Source organism: Squalius cephalus, assembly GCF_949319135.1.
Source record: "Squalius cephalus genome assembly, chromosome: 19".
Lineage (NCBI taxonomy): Eukaryota > Metazoa > Chordata > Actinopteri > Cypriniformes > Leuciscidae > Squalius > Squalius cephalus.
The window spans coordinates 19190785-19210647 of NC_137140.1; the positions used below are offsets into that span (position 1 = coordinate 19190785).

The window sequence follows — 19863 nt, forward strand, 5'->3', positions numbered from 1 at the left end:
ATCCCTTTAATTACACAAGGCTTCCTTAAAGGGACTGAAAAATGAAAGTTGCGTCATCATTTACTCACCGTCTTTTCATTACAAACCAGTATGACTCTCTTTCTTCTGCAGAACATAAAAGATATTTAGAAAAATGTCTTTTCAAAATATTTTTTAAAAGCTTTTTTTTAATGTTGATTTTGGACCCCATTCACTTATAATTACATGGACAAACGTAGTAGAAACCTTCTTTAATATAACTTGTTCAATGTTCTACACAACAAAAAGTCATACAGGTCAGGAGCAACATGCGAATATGTTGACAAAAAAAAATTCAGTTTTGAACTATAATTAGACAACTAGTCATCGATTCCGAAAATAAGTAGTTTTGCAGATGCCTATTGGTCACTGAATTAGGATTCATTGGTAGTTATTTTAGTTACACAGCAATAAGAAACTGTGCCGTCACCTTGTTGGGCTTGAATGGTTGGCAGGACGCTCTCGAGCAAGGTGAGAGATTTTCTGTGGTAATCAGCTTGTGCCTCTAATAACTGAGAACAGAGAAGACATCGAGGAAAGACGCACAGCAGAATGAACAATGGGACTGTGGAACTGAACATGAATATACATAGCAACTGAGTTACTGAACCCATGGATGAAAAACAAAATGCTTCTTACCATTACATAGTAGCGGGCATAGTCTGCCTCCTTTGAGAAGAAATTGTACATGTCTGCTGAAAGTTGATCCTTAAAAAAAAATGGACATGATTGAAACTATTGGTATGATTCTGACTGTGCAGATTCAAATTGGTTATTACAGGAAATAAGCACAGTGTTTAACCACATTCTCTTGACACAATCCATTATGCATTTGGCAGATACTTTTATTCAAATTGACTTGTACTCAAGCTATACAATCTATCAGTAATGTGTTCCCTGGCAATCAATCCGTACTGTACAGGAACACACACGCTGAGACTTAATTGCTCATGCGGGTGATGCAGGTTTGAGACCTTATTTCATGTCTCCACTTACCAAAATTGACTATTCAGTCAGAAACAAAAAATTCTCTATGATTACAACACTGATTACACATCAGATTTTTGCAGTTATAACAACCACTGCATCATAAATCAGTCATCATATGGCTGACTAGCAGCTCGATGGTTCAGCCGCCGCCAGATGAATTTTGGATTTAGCAGATTGATGTCTAGTCTTATTTGACACTGATTTGTTTTAAGAAATCTCATATTTGCCATTTGACAAAGAAAAAAAATGTTGGCTAAGAGCCACGGTTTTCATTGAACAGACTTCAGAAATCAAGGTTTTTCATTACAAATGTATTTACTGTTACTTTTGATCAATTTAATGCATCCTTGCTTAAAAGCAATTAAAGAGTAGTGTAATATTACTTTTAGAAAAATCAAAAATCTCAAGATTCACCCCCTACTTCTGAAAGCATCACTTATATTAAACATTATATTTCGAGAATTGAATTGTGCTTGGCCGAACAATCCTCCCATGGCTACCCACTTACTTTCCTTCCAGCAAATCAATTAGAACAACTGAGCTAATGTTGTCATCTAATTAGTATTCATGAACCAAGCAGAGGAGGTGTATGATGCGTCCCCCTCCCCCACACTTTTCAGATCGTTCTTACGCCCCTGCTATCATACGCTGGTGTAAAATCCATAACCAAGCGACTCATAAGGAGTAAGGCATGTTTAAGCTTGTTTGCACATCAGTACCTTACACAGCTCCATTTTGTTCATAGCTTCGTCGACTTCTTCTTTAAGCAAGTCTGCTTTGGCTGTCAGTGCTTGTGTGTTTGTTCCTGAGATTATCGACTTGGTTGCCTGCAACCACCTATGAAGAAACCGATTCAGTTTTGAACTGGGTAAAATTAGAGTTACGATATAATGAAACCTAGACGTGTGATAGAAACGTCACCTTGCTCGGGCAGAGTCATAGTCCAGAACCAGCTTGGCTAACTGCCGCCTCTGTTTCAGGATGTTAGGAATGTCCACCTGACAAATCAATAGGATTAGGTATGCATCGAAATTAAAATTCTGGCCCTTATTGATAATTATGATCATATATCCGATAACCAATGAATGGCTGGAAATTAGCATGCATAGTCCGTACCTCTGCTAGCTGATTGAGGGGGTCTAAGATCTCCTTCTCAATGATCACCTCGTGCTGCATTAGCTCAGATGCCAGTCTGTTCTCGGCATCTCCGCACATCTCCATCATTTTTCTGCACAGAAGATACTGAATATAAACTACCATCAAAGTTTGAGGTTGTATGACTTACCAGGTTGGTAAGATTTTTCAAAGAAGTCTCTTATGCTCAAAGGATGCATACAGTAAAAACTAATATTGTGAAATATTATTATTATTTAAAATAAGAGTTTTCTGTTTTAATATATTTTGACATATAATTCACTTCAGTGATGGCAAAGCTGAATTTTCAGCAGTCAATACTCCAGTCTTCAGAAATCATTCCATGGGGCCGTTTACACTACACCGTTATCAACTAAAAACGTAGACTTTTCATGAGTTTTGGCCGTTCATTTACACGACAAACAAAAAGGTGGCCTCAAAACACAAACGCAAAACAGGTTTCAAAGTGCAAGTTTTTGAAAGCGATGCCGTTAACTTATAAAAATGTGAATTTGTGAAAACGTCATGCGCATGCATATTTTGAGTTCAGTCTATAGGCACGTAGTTTTACTTTACAAAGTGACATCGCCAACTACTGGCCTGGCATGGATAATACAGCTTTTTTTAATCGTTGTTGTGAATCAGTGAACAGATCATTTTGACAACGTTGATGTCTGTACACGAAAAATTTTAAGGAAAAACGTTTCCATTTTTAGTACATCTTTGCCATGTAAATGTACCCTACATTTTTTTTTTATTATGAATGTTGAAAACAGTTGTGCTGCTTAATATTTTTTTTCTGGTAACGGTGAAACATTTACTGATGAATAGAAAGTTCAAATGAACAGCATTTATTTGAAATAGGAAAATGTCTTTACTGTCACTTTTTACCAGTTTAATGCATCCTTGCTGAATGAAAGTATTCATTTCCTAAAATCTTACTGACCCCAAACTTTTGAAATTAAAAAGTGCACTGACACAATAACATGTACAAAACCTCTAATATACCGGCACTTGTGGTCATTTTTTGAAATGTGTGACTCAAGCTCAGCAATATAGACCTTATGCACAGCAATTTTAATGGGAATAAAAGTGAGGCTGTGAGGGATAGACATACATCTCTTCAGAGGGTTGTACTGTTATTTAATGTGCTTTTGAATTGTTCTTCCAACGAAACACTGCAAAAATATATTTCCAAGAAACTTCAGTAGACATAGAACTCCAGACATCACGAGCAGTGGAAAACTAGAAGTGATCTAGGAGCTTTATACAGATTTTTACAGAGGATGCCATTGAAAACACTGAGTCTATCCCTCACAGCCTCGCTTTCATACCGGTCATGGCGCTGCTCTGAATGTCTATAGTGTTCTTTTGTACAATTATCTCATTTGTATTATCCAATGAGTTTATCCATTAACAATCTAACAATAAAGAACCAGATTTAAGAGGAAATCAATTCAAATCAATTTAAATGTTGATGTTGTCCAATTACCCAATCAGAGACTCCTCCCCCAGCTGGCTCCCACCATCCTGCATGGCCTGTGACAGCGCTGTTAGTGGAAGCTTTTTCTGTGACAGAAACACAGAGAGTTTGTGACACATTACGTGCAAAGCAGATCAAATATAAAGTGAAGACTGATATTTTGTGCAGTCATAAGCACTGTTATGCCCTTACATGTCTCTTCTCAGCATCAGTGCCTATCTGCCCCTGCAAACACGCAGTCATTCTTTTGTGCGTGTTGTGCGAAACGACTCGCACCGACTCCATACGCCGCTCAATCTGTGCAGGATAAAACAAGACATCAATAACAACCCACAATTCATATTGAGCCGTGGCTACCGCTCGATGCAAAGTCTGCTTGCATTGTGGTGAAAGTAAACAGCCTGTAAAAAAGTGCCTAAGGCATGTTATGTAATAAAGCAATGGATGCCTCTGTGAGATGAAACTCATAGCCTTCACTAGACATTTAATCTTACAGCCTTGGAGTTTGTGTCAATTAACAAGTGTTGCTGATGGGAAGGACTTAAAAGAAATTTTTTGCATAGTCTTGAGGGTGTGGTAAGGTCAAACACGATTTATTACACCCCTCCCTTTGGAGGCGTGAAAAAGATATGTTATGTTACAGAAAGAAGACAAGTATGACTCATCTGCCCTATTGGGACGCCTAAGATTTAGATGCGTGAGGTCAACACTGGGATGCCATAAATAGAAAATACAGATGCAGGCCAGACCCTCTCTTTCTACTTCTGTCTGTTATATAAAAAAGGGGTGCTAATGATGATGGACCCTTTTCACATTTCCAGGTTCTGAGAAGAAGTCATCGTCATGGGTAAACTTCTATAGCCGTGAATGGGAGACGACAGCAAATATCATTTTTGCATTTGCTCTAAAAAGAAAAAAGAAAATAAATTTGGAAAAAAAAAAATTCCACGACTTTTCAAAACAGGGAAAAAATACATAGAGAAAGATGTCAAATTTGCCGTTGTATTAGAAAGGTAACATAACACAAAGTATAGTATTGTAAATGTGCTATAACTTTTTTAAAAACGAAAATATTAAAAACTTTACTAGATTTGATGATGGAAACGCATCATCACAGTCCATGAAAAGGGTCTATAGATTAACAAAGTAAAAAGAAAACGAAAAGAGTGAACAAGTGATTCATAATCTTAATAGACAATTTTATTTTTCAATCATATTAAATATATAATATTGACAATCAAATATAACTAATTTAATGAAATAAATGTAATACATTTGTGAAAATATATTTCACAGAATATATGAAAAGAGAAAAAAAACAAATGGTCTATCATGAGGGAATGACTACAATCCCATGAAGCACTGCAAATGATGTAGTAAACATAACTGACAATATAAAACTACTGATTTATAGTCATTGTGCAAGTATAAACTATAAATAATCATTTTAAAATATTGCAAAATATTCATGCAAACATATGACTCGATTTCATTATTCACAATGCTTCATGGGAGTGATATCCGCCATATCACTCCCATGAAGCATTGTGAATAATGAAATCGAGCCATATGTTGGCATGAATATTTTGCAATATATTTCATGTCATGATAATCTGATTGGTGGATTTCTCTTCAGGATTTTTATCAGTTTTTTTAATCTGGAATTTGTCGATTTGTCTAAATTCAGTAAAGACAAGTCATTCTAAACCAATAAATACATCTGCAGCAGAAAGTATTTTGCAAATATTACTACAGGTAAAATGAACTAGCTTGATATGATTGTTTGACCCCCTGCCAGCGTACAAAGCATTTTCGATTGTGTCTGTTAGAACACATTGACGACTTCTGAAGTTCTGACCATCAATGAACTTCTCCAATAAGACCTGACAAAATGTGAAATGAACAAAGTACAATGTTCGTTTGTATTGATTTTGGATTTGACTGGCATTTACTTTTTAATTTATTATTTAGGCTGCTTATACAATCTACCTACCCTGGAAATCCAGAGTTCTCGCGAGAGCACAAGTTGAATTTGCTCAGCGAGTTTACTCTGGCGTCGAGTATTGATGCTCATTAAATATGCCCTTGTAGCCGAGCTGCACCAATCACATCGGGTTATCTGATATAGGCGGGCCAGGGGCGAGCTAAACAGATGACGACAGCGCTGCAACTTCGAAGTCATTAGTAAACATTGCAAGATGGCTATGGATGAACACCAGTTGTTTGAAACAGCTTTGGCCGCTACAATCAACCAGTTAGACTTGGCTTTTTATCTAAAAGAGGAACAGAAGACGGCGCTCGAATCGTTCCTTTGCAAGAAGGGCGTTTTTGCTGTTTTGCCGACCGGATACAGCAAGAGTCTAAGCGTATGGGGCTTGTTGTGATTGGTCGTAGTGTTATCCAATTGCGTGCAGTGAGATTTTCACATGCATGCTTGGTGCCGCCCCTCGAGCTGGCCGATTTTTATTAGTCAATGCCAGACCATTAAACTTTCAGATTTAGGTCTGGATTTCCAGGCTACAATCTACCCGCAATAAGTTCCGAAAAAAGTGCGGGAGTCATCTTATAAGTTTTGTCAGAGAAGAGGTCCACTGTCTAAGACTTTGAAAAATAACGTCATGACAGACATGTCAGCTTTTTAATGCGAGCAGGGTGGGCCTGCTTGAACACATGTCAGCCCTAAAAACAACCATGAAAAGAATGTTACTTCAGAACTGTGAGAGCGGTATGACTGAACAAACAGTGAGGATCCGAATGAGAGAGAGAGAGAAAAATCTGACTCATGTTCCAAAAACAGCCCAGTTCAGGAATTCCACAGGCTGGGAGAGGAGATAAGCACCTCCTCACACTTCTCTGCCTCCTTTACGTCATAACATTCCCTCACAGCCGTCCCGACGCAGCTGGGTCAAGCGTACATTCCGCTCAGGCGTCTCCGGCATGAGAACCCCATGAGAAGGGGAATCACTGACTGTTATTGTCCGGGCTTTTTCTGCTGAGGGAGATCCTGTTCGAGGGGAGTTGTTTGGATTATCTGGTGTGAGAGGTCTTTAAATGTTTGCCTGTTGCCATCACAGACAAAAACTGGCATGCAAACGGCAGACTAAACACAGAAACAATAAGCTTTTTTTGTAATGGAACATTTTATACAATGTTCAGAAAACGGGGAAACACCACTATAATACTGATTAGTCATTGGCGAAATGAAAACCGCAGGCACGTCCTGTTCGGACAAGCGATTAGGGAAAAACTGGACGCTGTTCAAATTGGAAGGGAGCCACTATCCAGATGCTCAAGATTGTCAAAAATGTCCCCAGAATGCATCTGTGAGTGGCACGAGTGTAGAAGCCCTGAAGTAACATGGGTGTCCAGACAGCTGAGAATGGGGTGAAGGGAAACCGCTGTGATCCTCCCTGAGCCCCATGCAGAACCCAGAATAAAAACGTGTGCGCCACGGGGGGGGGGGGGATGTCAGAATAATTTTCGCTTGATGTGTCCAAACATCTCAGAGATAATTTTAGCCGCAGCCCGCTAAGAGCGATAAACAAGCTGTCAAAAAAGCTAGCGGACACAATATCGGTGGAAGTTCAGATAATGAATCGCGTTCCTAGATTTCTAGAAGGTTGTTTTGGCACAATTTCCATAGCAACAAAACTTTGTACAATTTCACTGGGGACAGTTTCACATATAAAGAGACCAAAAGACTCAACGTGACGCAAACCATTATGCTGACCGTTCGGAAGAGAACATTCTGACTAATGTGACAAAAATAAATTGCATGGAATGTATTTGCTTGACATAAAGGAGTTCACCTTTCCCAAGCCAGTGACTCACTAGTTTCCCACCATTTAATGCAAGATGGATAAGAGCCAAAGAACAGGAGACAGAGATGGAAAGGAAAGCAGTCACCTGTAACAGGTCATCACTGAGGACCTCTGTTTTCTCCGCTCTGTAAAAGAAGTCAACAGATCATTAGATACGAATCCCATATTTATTTAAAGACACAGTTTGGCCAAAATTTTGTTACAGTATATTAATGATAATAAATTAATAACTACAATTTCACTCTAATAAAATTACAATACTAATATTTAAGGCTGTTTTCATTTCTTCATTTTTAAACATTAAACCATTAAGCTTTTATTTTGGTGGAAAAACACAACCAGCCCTTAAAGGCCCACTGAAGTGCCATTAAACGTGCAGCATTATTCAATGTGTTGACATAATTTCCACTGAAACAGGAAAACATGGACGTGACATATCGAGCAGCTCGTCCCCTTTTTAAAAATATCCAATAGCGTTTTGTTTATTTCACAGCTCGGCAAGAGCCGTTGAGCTTGGTAAAGCCACAGTTTCCTCCTAATTTCCTCCATATCGCTTTAAAACAGCATTCTGTGCAGAATTCAAATGGGTCCAATACGTTTTGTGGTCCGCGCCGACTTAACACATAGGCCTATGATCCACTCTGTGCTATCATCACTCATTCGCCCCAATGGAAAGCATATTTACACTGTCTGAATCGTTCCCTATCCCCTACATAGTGCACTGTGCCATTCACTATGTAGAAAATAGTAAATGTGTGAACAAGTGACCGATTTTAGCCGCAGCTTCAGCGTTTATTCATAGTGTAGGGGGCGAGACGCTTCAGATTCTAGAGAACATTTGATTGGACAGAAAAATTGCAGAGTGATGTCATCAAAATCCCTGATCCATATTGGCGAAAGTGAGAGACTAAGTTTTGAATGCTTTTATCTTCTAAATGCGAATATTATCATTGTTTTGGAGCACACTAGCTTATAGATAACGGTAAGGCTAACATATTCATCCTAAAAGACAAAACACTTCAATTTTGATTCATGGGGACTTTAAAGCTTCTCTTTTGCTGACAACATGGAAAAATGGTTGAAACATGTTGCGTTCCCAAATGCACGTTTATGTGATACAAACTCAGAGCAGATGTAGAGATGAGTTTGTATGGAGCAACATTTACTGCAAATCGAGCCATTCTGAGACATTGAAAGCAAGTTAGTGCGCAAACATTAGAAGTAGTGGGTAGTGAACACACAAACACACACACAAGGAGCAGTGGGCAGCCATTTTTGCTGAGGCGCCTGGGGAGTGATTGGGGGTTAGGTGCCTCGCTCAAGGGCACCTCAGTCGCTTCCTGCCAGTATTGAGACTTGAACAACCAACCTTCAGGTGAGGTAACCAGTCTGACTCTCTAACCATTAGTCATGACTGCCCCTAAACCTCATCCAACACACCTGTCTGTAATTATCAAGTGTTCCTGAAGATCTTAATTAGCTGGTTCAGTTGTTTGATCAGGGTTGGAGCTGAACTCTGCAGGAAGGTAGATCTCCAGGAACAGGATTGGGCACCTCTGCTGTAGAGTGTAGACACTAGTAATGGCCAAGTCTAGGAGTAGCCAACAGCTGACAATCTGTCTGATGAAACCAGCTGTCCGAAAAGGCATTTACTTTCCCAGGGAATTTTAGCAGTCCACTGCTGGCCTTGTGAACAAGTAGTTAAGGCCCTATTAATAGTAAACTAACTTTGACCATGGCACTCTATCTGAGACAGAGAGAATGTGAGAGGACAACACCAGCTCAGTTCACACACACAAACATCTATCACACTACTGTTTCAGAACAATGACTCGAAGACAGGTTGTGTGACCTCACCTAGAAATAGTCCTCCTTAATTATCTTTTTACTGTTTTGTCAGTGTTACCTGAGTCAGTGTTTGCTACTGTAGATCAGATCAGAAGATCAGAAAGGATATCAAGTATGCGGGAAAAACAGTGATAACAGGTGGATGTTTATGATCCGAATGAATTTATGATCCTACAAGTTCACATCAACATAAAAACTATCATACAATAATTTGTGACAATTAAACACTGCTGAAATGTTTCCTGTGTGTGTCGAGTTGGGCCTGTTTCTGTGTCTGCACCTTCTGTTGTGGCAACGTAATATTCGAAAGCATGGAGGATGTCATGTTACACAATAGTGTAAGCTCGTCTGTCATAACCTAGAGTATTAGATTCACTTTACACTCTTAATTGTTCTCCAGGAGGAAGACAGTAATCATGCTATTGTTTACAGCTAAGACCTTATTTTGCCAGTGTCTTGGCAGTAACTTACCATAAATATCAAGTTTCCTTAAATTATAACAATTATATAATTATAAACGTATAATAAAGTAAATGTAAATTATAAAGGTTTGTTTCCTTTAATTATAACAAATTAATTTCAATACTACTGATTGTAATGGAACAATAACATAATTGGTTAATTGTAAAAGTTACCATTTACATTATATAGCCTACCATTCAAAAGTTTGGGATTGGTAAGATTTTTTTATGTTTTTGACGTCTCTTATGCGAACCACGGATGCATTTATTTGATCAAAAATACACAGTAATATTGTGAAATATGATTATATTAAAATAGAAAGCAGTTATTTTAAATTGTATTTTAAAATGATGGCAAAGCTGAATATTTAGCATCACTACTCCATTCTTCAGTTTCACACGATCCTTCAGATTTCATTCTAATATGCTGATTTGGTGCTCAAGAAACATTTCTTCTTATTATCAATGTTTAAAAAAATGTGCAGCTTAATAATTTAGGCTAGTTGAAGCAGTCATACTTTTTTTGAGGATTATTTGATGAATAGAAAGTTCAAAATAACAAAAAATTAACAAACACACCCTTGCTAAATAAATGTATTCATTTCTTTAAAAAAAATCTTACAGTGGTTATGAATAAGATGTTTATGTTACATTTTATGTTGTTTTATGTGAGTTAATGTTTATTGCATTATTTATTGTCATTATGGTTCTAATCATGAATGCTCATGCCCAAAGCCAATGAGTTGTATTTCTTTTTATGATTATTAATTGTATTTTGTTTCAATTATTCTAAAATCTCCAGATGTAAAAGCATGCCTTTTGTCATTTATATTATTTACTATCACATCTGTTACCAGAGCTGGCTCGAGAGTTAATTGTGGTAATTTTAAGACTTTACGTTTTATATTTGTTATCAAAAAAAGTAATAAAACAATTATTGCCGTTGTATTTATTGAGGAGCAATAAAGCAGAGACGATCAGCATTAGCTTAACTGAGCCTGACTAATGTGGTTAAAGCACAACACAGCGTCTGATTCTGTAGTTTCATGTCTTCCTTTAGTCTGCCATGTTACCCACAAATCTCAGCCCCAGTTCCTCCTCCTGCCAAAACTGCACAGTTGTAACCTCGTGACAGTGGAGGACAGCTGCTTTCAATTAACACAGGAGGGTGAGAAAAAAGGCCTACAAGACTTCAACCAAGCCAGATTGAACTCTAAACATCTTGAGTGTGTCTGAATCAAGCTCTTGATGTCACATGTAAAGAAGAACTGAAAGTAAAAGGTTTCCAGAGCTCAGCAAAAAGGATTTCTCTGCACGCCTATAGTACCAATTGATCAAAATACAGTAAACAGGAGTGAGGCTACTTAAAACTTAAATCTTGCATACAATTCATTGTTTGTATTCCATCCATTGTGCGTTTTTTCTTTTCTTTTTTTCTCAGGAATATTAGCCTAAATCTAAAGTTTTTGTGCAAGTGAAAGGAGAAAAGATACTGTTGCAGAAAACAGCATCTGTCTGGTGTCTATATTTAAGCAGCACACACATACATGTTAACACAAATGTAACTCAAATGGATAATTTCACGAAACCATAAAAAACAAAAATTCTAATCTGTAAAATGTATCTGTATAAGGCATTAACTAAACAAAGGGTTTTGCTACTTTTTAATGACATGAATATGACAGCAGAAAAACATCACGTATACACATCATCCCATTTCACAACACAAATAATCTATACTAATTTGCTATACGTTTTTTAAAATAAAAATAACACCATTTTCAATTTGCTGTGTGATTTACGTTGTAGATAAAAACGTTATGTTATGTCACGAGTTATGTTTACCACAGACCTTATTTTCCTTTTGTTGTATTTACTCTTTTAATCTTGTTATATGAACTTAAATTCATTTAGTCGAGACTACTAAAATAATGGTGTCAGGTTAACTATACGTTTAATTATTGTCCTGTCAATTAAATTGCCATCATTATAATTTTAGCTAATTAGACTCTACAGTTATGTCCGATTAAAGTTAAATACTTGTGTTCATTTAAATTAAAACCACTTTTTACATAGTAACAAAAAATATTACTTATGTAGGTTTACGTGTGAGGTTTAATGCATATATTTATACTAAGTGCCCATTCCTAAACGCAGTCACCACTCTTCTGCATAATAGAAACCACAAAATTCAAAAACATTACAGATAGTCCACTAAGTTTCTAACATAACTGAACATTAAACACTAACATTGACTAACAACATCTTTCCATTTACTGAAAAACACATAAAATAACACTTTAATTCCGAAATTTACCCTCCAATTGCAAAGCATGCTGGGAACTACAGATCCACTGCCCAGTTAGTTGTCAACAAAAATGATTCATGTTTTCACACAAATTAATTAAGTAAACTTCAGTTTTAAATATATTAGGTTGATTGAACAATTAAAATAAGTTGTAACAAAATGTTAAAAATCATGTTAGCTTATTTCAATTAATTATATTGAACAAGGCAAAATGATAACTTTTTTTGTGCATGTGTTTTTTGTAGGGTTACCATCATGGTGAGGAGTGGAGCACGAGCTTGGTTTGATAACAGATGTGTCAAATGTTCTATATTGCCATAATCCTTCAGCAATGTCTATGCTATGCTAATGTTATCAAAGCATTGTGCTACTAACTAGCAAGTAAGCATTTATTGAATTAGCTAAAGCTAGCCAATTTTTTTAAGTTGAGATGATAACTTTAAGGTAAATGTATTAAAACGTATGAATACAAAATAAAAAGCTGCCAGTTCTGCTTACTTCAAATGAGAATTTCTTAACTTACAAATTTTGATGTAACTGATTACCTCAACTTTTTTGAGTTTTGCCAACTTGTTTGGGTGCAGAAATCTCTCAGATCTCCTTAAAATTTCTTCATTTGTGTTCGCAAGATGAGGGAAAGTCTTTGAGGGTGAGTAAATGGTTACAGGGTGAACTGAGATTTACAAGGCAGCAAGAACAAGCTTCTCTCCCTATGTTGCTGTGTACGATCACCATGAAAACTCATTGCAACAGCCACTAGGCAGTGAATTCCGACAGTCGTGCCTGAATGTCGTGTGCAGCGGAAAGGCGGCTTTACACCAAAACATCTTAAACGTGCTTTGTGGAGCGTCTTTGCTTTTTGGTGTATCAAAGTCGAAACTGTTGACGTCATTTGTAAGTTGTATAAGAACTCCACAACATAGAACTTGAGCAGTCTTCACATCCCAATGTTTTCTCAAGAATGTCATGATGAGGGTCCAGCAGTTTAAATGTTTATTTAAAACATTACGCACTTTAAACAAAGTCATGTAATTTCAACAAAATTAATTTCAATAAAAAATGCGGTGCTTGATTTGGTTTATTTATTTATCATGCACTGTATTATGAGTTTAGGAGAAAATACAGTACTTTCCCCCCCCCCCTCTAACACAAAGTATGTCTTTTAGAATTCTAATATAATTCTAATATTATTATAATTTAAGTAAGAAATTCTAAATAAATTTTCCAGCCAATTTGACAGCCCTACCTTAGCAAGCATAAGAGAATTCTTTTAAAAACATTCAAAAAGAGGCTAGTGCTACTAGTGTAGCTAAAGTGTAGCTAGTAGGCTAGTGTAACGCAAAATTTTGACTCTGGGTTTTTATTTTTATTTTACTTTTGTTTCTCATTAACAATTTTGTATACACAGTGCCATTTATTAAATAATATGAAACCATTAAAGCCAGTCATTGTCTATTGCCTTGTAAACACAAATGTTTTACATGTGGATAAAAGAGATTCAGCTGGAATTCTCATCTCTTCCTGAATTTATTTTGCGAACAATAAATCACTTCTGTGTGATGCAGAAAGCAGACAAGAAAGCGGTTGAGGGTCAGACGGACGAAAGGAAAAGGGGGTTGTTGAAGTGGCTGGGCGCAGGGCTCAGCTGGTCCCATGGTTCCTGTGATTGTGCGGAGGCAGTACACTGTGTTCGGCATGCAACCCCTCAAAGGAAATCTCTCCTTATTCTTTTTTAAACAGGAAGTCGTACTGAGGAAGCTTCATTTCTATGAATGAAATCAAAGAATCAACTCTGTGGCAGATCCAGCAATGATCTGGGGTTTAAACTGTGTAATGTAAGATTCTATCTGACGATCTAAACTGCACGCTTGTGCATAACGCCGTCCCAAGGCACATTAGTGCCACGTTACCTCGCAATTTATCAGAAGACTAGAACCACCTGTCAGTTTGCTGATGATGCACATCTATTGTCTGCTCAGGCTTTTCACTGGCCTCGGGTGCTGTTTGTTTCAGCAAAGAGGAAAAGCAAGATTGTAGTCATTAAAGTAAAAGCGTGCCTGTTACAGAAATCAAGCAGTAAATGCAGAGATTTCTACGGTGGATACCATATCTACTCTTAATCATCTTTGATTTTTTAAATAAAAAATCTGTTGACTTCAGTATGTTATGCTCAGCTCATACCAGGAATGGACAAAGTGCTTCAGGCCAATCACTAGCCATGTGTTCATTCACTGAATAGAACAGAGATAATGTAAGATAAAGTATCATTTTATGGTTGATGGATATTCTTTTTCCCCTTCAGGACATAAGGCCGTCCACAAAAAGCCTAAATTAAATCTGTTCAGCATTTAAAGCAATCGTGTCTCATCAGAAAATTTGGACTAAACCACTCAATTCATATGGAACAGTTTTACGATCTCTTTATGGATTTTATAAAGCATCAAAGTGGTATTTGGACTGTCAAAGAAGGGACAGAAATCTCTCGGATTTCATTAAAAATATCTTCATTTGTGTTCCGCAGATAAACGAAAGTCGACATGAGGGTGAGTAAATGATGACAATTTAATTTTTGGGTGAACTGTCCCATTTTAGGCGCATCTCTGCTGATGTGTCCTCTGAGCCAGGCAGTGTTTTACCTACACTAATTTACATTTCTGACCGTTTTTTCTTTTTGCGCCTCCAGTAAAGGAGTGGAACAGCAAGAGCCTTTATCCTCCAAACATTCACCATGGAGGAATGAATAAATTAATGCAAACAATAAACAGCTGTGCATATATAGGACAAATTGCCGCCAATAAATTTGGAGGGAATATGGAGACAACATTAAAACAATTATGTGAGAATGAAAATAATTTATTACTTATCAATAACTGTGCATTTTTAAAAGTGTCAAATGTTTCTAAAAGTTAAACAAAAAAGCAATACATTTCACCTCTGGCGAACTGGTTGGATTTCAAATTTGACTGGAATATACACTGGGAATACATCACATCCGGTCGGAGCGTCGCATACGGTGTTGTCGACCAAGTCAAAAAAAATGAACGCATCCAAAGCTCAAAAAGGATATGAAAATTGCGCAGGTGGTCGGGACCCCACGCAGTCCTGCAACTCTCTATTGGAAATGAATGACTTCCAGTCCATCGACCGTCGTTTGTTGTTTGCAGTCCACTATTTCCAACATTCGCATACGATTGTCGCATTTTGTCCCCTAGCGCACAGAACTTTCAAACTGCTCCTGAAGCAACCGTTACTCTTATTCACCATGATGAAATAAATGAATAATACATTTATGAATATATCCACTTAAAACAAATAACCCTCAATATAGCTGAAAGAAAAACATAGGTTTTCTAGGGCTAGGCTAATCAATTTTGCAATAATTATTCATAACTGCCATTTTACAGAAAGTGTTTAAAGAATAAAGATTTATTGGAAAAATTCGGGTAATTCTCATCCCGCACTCAAAAATCTGGTTAGAATACATCATCACATCTGGTCAAGCGGCCACATATGATCTAGCCGCAGAAGTTCAAATATTTCAATGCATCTGAAGTTCAAATCTGATCCATATATATGATCGGAATCCCATGCAGCTCCTGTACTACTCTGCATTGGAAATGAAGGGCTTCCGGTCTGACGCTTGTCATTTGTCGGAGATAGTGGAAAGGAGGCTTAAAGTAAGATCATCTCTGAGTCCCCACTCTTTTTTTCCGATTTTAATTCATTGAACGTTAAAAAAATAAGCATGTATTTGAAGTAGAAATCTTTTATAACATTAGAAATGTCTTAACGGTCACTTTTTGGTCAATTAAATGTATTGTTGCTGAATAAAAGTATTAATATCTTTTTTTTTAAATGTGTATGTGTCTACCCTTGCTGTTCCTTTCCAAAAAAAATATACTAAATAAAAAAAGGAAGATTACAGGTCAGGTGGACTATACCTCATCTTATCAAATAATACTGCTGAAGTGTTTATGATCTGCCAACAGACTGAACACTACAGAGCATCATGTAAGGTCAATGTAAGGTCACTACAGAGCACCAATGTAAGGTCAAATGCCATACCTAACACAACAGCTCATTTAGCTTATGGGCATATGAAAAGTTATATTTGAGGCCCAGTCACACAGACATCCATAGCTGTGAACATTACTGATGTAATTGGCTTTGCCTGATGCTTGATATCTGAATTAGGTTGAATTTAAAACCAAATTATGCTTTAAGTTCATTACTAGTATGTAGAGTTAAAAGTATAATTTCACACCTCAGCTTTTATGAAAACACACTGGGCTGTTTTGTGGCGGTGGACGAACTGCCTTCTTTATAGAAGATAGTAATTTTCTGAGGTGACTGAGATGGCTGTAAAGTTCCTGCCAGGTATTCCAAACTGCAACAATTATAAATCACCTCTCGCCCCCAGTTGGGCTTAGTGTGTGTGAACACCAGTAAACTGTTAGCTACTGACATTTCTCTTCTCATACGGCTCTATTGTCATCAGGCTAGCAAAGTCTCTGGTGGCTGATCGAATTGCACACATTTAAAGGGAATGAGGCTGAGGACATGGATGCCAAAGGTCAGGTTAACCACCAGTTAAATGAGCATAGCTAGGTAGGTGCATTCCTCCCTGTAAATGTGCTATGATATGTAAAAAGATGTCTTGTTATCTCTAAAACCATCTAATTGAGCGAGATTACTGAATGTTACATGATATCTACCTACAGTTGCGATAATCTTTTCTTCCCTATTGTGACGGATATCAGAGTGAAACAGCCTCGTGAACAAGAAGAAATGTAGGGTGGGATTGTCCATCGGGAATTGATTGGATCATTATCGTGAATCGTGATCTCGTGTGAGTGACAGGTTGTCCTGATCTCACACCAGTAAACACATCAGAGAAGAGATGTTACTGCAAGAGGGAGAGGAAGTCATTTTGTTTAAAGATTACAAGGACACATGAATTAAAAGAATAATAATGAAGTGCACAGATAAATAATTGATAATAAATACTGCAATTTTCCATAAAAAATAAGAACTGTCCATTTTCATTTCATGGTGACTTGATTTGCTTTTAGTAAACAAACTACTGTTTGGCTTTTGGGGGGGGGGGGGGGATGATTCACAGCAGTAACACCTCCCTGAGAGACCTGTGATCATCATCTGCCCTGCATGTTGAGAATCAGGCATTTACCCTCAAGCAGCCTGAGCAGAATGAAGAATGCAGTTTGAGGCTTTATCAACAGAGGAGTCAGAAGTGATGACCATGCACATATCATTTCAGTGTAGGATACAAAGTATGATATGAGCTCAAAGCACTCTGCTAGATGACAAACAAAAATTTGAAAATACAATAGGCACACATAACCTCCAAGAACTGTTTTTTCCAAAAGAGCCCAGGTGTTCTCAATGCACCTATGAACAAGCTACTTTTCTGGTATTAATGAAACGGTCCTTAAAACCGGTTCAAGAAATAATTAAACAATTGTAACACGTCATGATATCCCTGTGTGGTATACAACAGTAGGCTACATGTTCCAATAAAGAAATATGTAGTCACATATTGCTATTTATTACATTAATTGTATTACGTTTTGATAATAGTTGTGTTTATTGCATTTGTGTGTGTGTGTGTGTTGTATCATAAGTCAGCTCATAAAAAAGGTTATTTTAAAACCTAAATATAATTTGTAGTGAATGAGTTCTAAAACAAAGAACCGCTCTGACTGATTCATAAGTGAATCGTTCACTCAATTAGTGAACAAATTGTTCAGACCGATTTTTTTGACAGAACCTACCAATTCATTGCAAAGATCCGACTCAATAGAATGATTCATTCGCGAATCAGACACATCTACAGTAGCTTATCAGAGTACTTTATCTAACAGCATATCAGTTCAGGAAGAGATTTGTATTTACAAGGCCATCGTAAATGACTGGCTTTAATGTTTTTGTGTTATTTCGCAAATGGCTCTGTGTAGCTTATCCATAAATTGTTGATGATAAACAAAAGTAAAATAAAATAAAAACTATTTTAACTTGTCCTGTAGTCAGAAAAATTGCGTTACAATACCATTCGAAGGTCTGGGGTCGATCAGATATTTGAATGTTTTAAAGAAGTCTCTTATGCTCACAAAGGCTGAATTTATTTGATTAAAAATATTATAATTTAAAATAGTTCTGTTTGTTGCAGCCATGACTCAGCTCAAGTCTTTTAGAACCCAACAACATTATTTGTATTGAAGGAGTTTCAAGAACTAAGAACCGCTATTCATGAGTGAATCGTTCAGTCGATTCGTGAACGAATTGTTCAGACCGTTTTGAACAAATCCGACCAATTCATTGTAAAGATCCGAGTCAAAAGAATGATTCGTTCACGAATCAGACATATCTAATCTTCAGTAGTTTATCAGATACTTTATCTAACATCATTGTCCCATTAAGATTTAGTATTAAATAAACACTAACGAGGCCGCAACGAATCCTACAAACAGTTAATAGCCTATTCTTATCAAAAGTAACCTAACACATCTGAAAAGTTGAGTCTGGTCAAACAACTGCGTGTTCGAAGTATATAATGTAAAAAAACGAAGAAAGTTTACTGTTTAGCTGTTATACTATGTGGTAAATCGAAAATATGTTTTTTAGGCAGCTGGTTAATTCGGCTACCGCCTTGACAACATAACATAACAACAACATATCAAACCATGACAGAGCTGTCCGTGCCCATCCATGAGATGGCAAAACCAGATAAAAACTTCATAAAATAAAAATCTGTACTCGCCTGCCAACTGTTTGATTGGCGAGCTGTTTCATCCGATTGAATTGTTTCTTCATTTTAGTGGCGTCGGCCTCAAAACCCAGTTTTTAAGACGTGGAGAGTGTGTTCGTCGATGCCTCATGAGCCGAAAGATCCTTGAGCACGATGGCGAAGTCGTGTGGATAATTACATTAAAACAGCCCGGTGTTCGGTTAGCTCAAGCAGCTAGAAAACTAGCCGAACGGGAGAGAAAAAAACAGTAGTGTGGAAAAAAGTTAGCTCCGGTGAGTAGCGGTGCTCGTTTCATGTCACTCCGTGTTGCAACTGCTCTCACCAGCGGGAGTGAGTGGTGTTTCCACGTATATGCCAGCCCGTGACAACTACGGGAGAGAGTGGAAGTGCACGGCAGCGGGCTGATCACTCCATCCGTGTCGGGTACTGCGTGTGTGTGTGTGTGTGTGTTTCACAGGTCAGATCAGCGCAGCTCCAGGCTGATCATGATGCCACTAATGTGGTCACAGGGGCTGTCCTGAATCCTACTGCGTTGACTATATAAACATTAAGCTAGTGTCTGTTATGCCCCAAAAGCGTCTCTGTTTGAGACGCAGCATGAAAGACTACGCAGAGTTCAGTGTCCACTCATATTACCAACTGTGATGATGACCATACACTCCCTGAATGGACTGTAGGAATTTACATTATAGCGAATCTCTTACTGTTCAACCAAAACTGTCCTTCTTTTCTGTTTTTAGTTTTACTATATATTTATACATATTTTATACATACATACATATATATATTAATATTTTAAATACGGTATATGCTTTGGCAATATTGTAAAAGCAGAGAATCATGCTAATAATTTTTCTTTTGTCTCTCTCTCTCTCTCTCTCTCTCTCTCTCTCTCTCTCTCTCTCTATCTCTCTCTCTTTCTCTCTCTCTCTATATATTCAGAACGTTGACTCATAAGGCTTGACACCACCTGATCCAATCCAATCCACAACAGTCATTTTCTAATAATGCGGTCTCTTCCTCTAATTATATTT

The 19863-nt window shown here is 37.3% G+C and overlaps 1 protein-coding gene across 2 annotated transcripts in view; it reads right to left on the bottom strand.

Annotated features, from left to right (window-relative positions):
* The window catches only part of arhgap17a (Rho GTPase activating protein 17a), a 29303-nt gene extending 9806 nt beyond the window's left edge, over window positions 1–19497 (bottom strand). The window contains exons 1-9 of one of the 2 annotated variants that reach the window (XM_079851092.1): window positions 18842–19497; window positions 7532–7571; window positions 3818–3922; window positions 3635–3711; window positions 2125–2236; window positions 1930–2006; window positions 1728–1845; window positions 658–726; window positions 449–530 (exon numbers count right to left, since the gene is read on the bottom strand). In XM_079851092.1, coding sequence (XP_079707218.1) covers window positions 449–530; window positions 658–726; window positions 1728–1845; window positions 1930–2006; window positions 2125–2236; window positions 3635–3711; window positions 3818–3922; window positions 7532–7571; window positions 18842–18894 — 733 coding nt within the window. In that variant the 5' untranslated portion in view covers window positions 18895–19497. The remainder of the gene's footprint in view (window positions 1–448; window positions 531–657; window positions 727–1727; window positions 1846–1929; window positions 2007–2124; window positions 2237–3634; window positions 3712–3817; window positions 3923–7531; window positions 7572–18841) is intronic. The other variant, XM_079851093.1, reaches the window with a different exon arrangement.
* Between the last annotated feature and the right edge of the window lie 366 nt (window positions 19498–19863).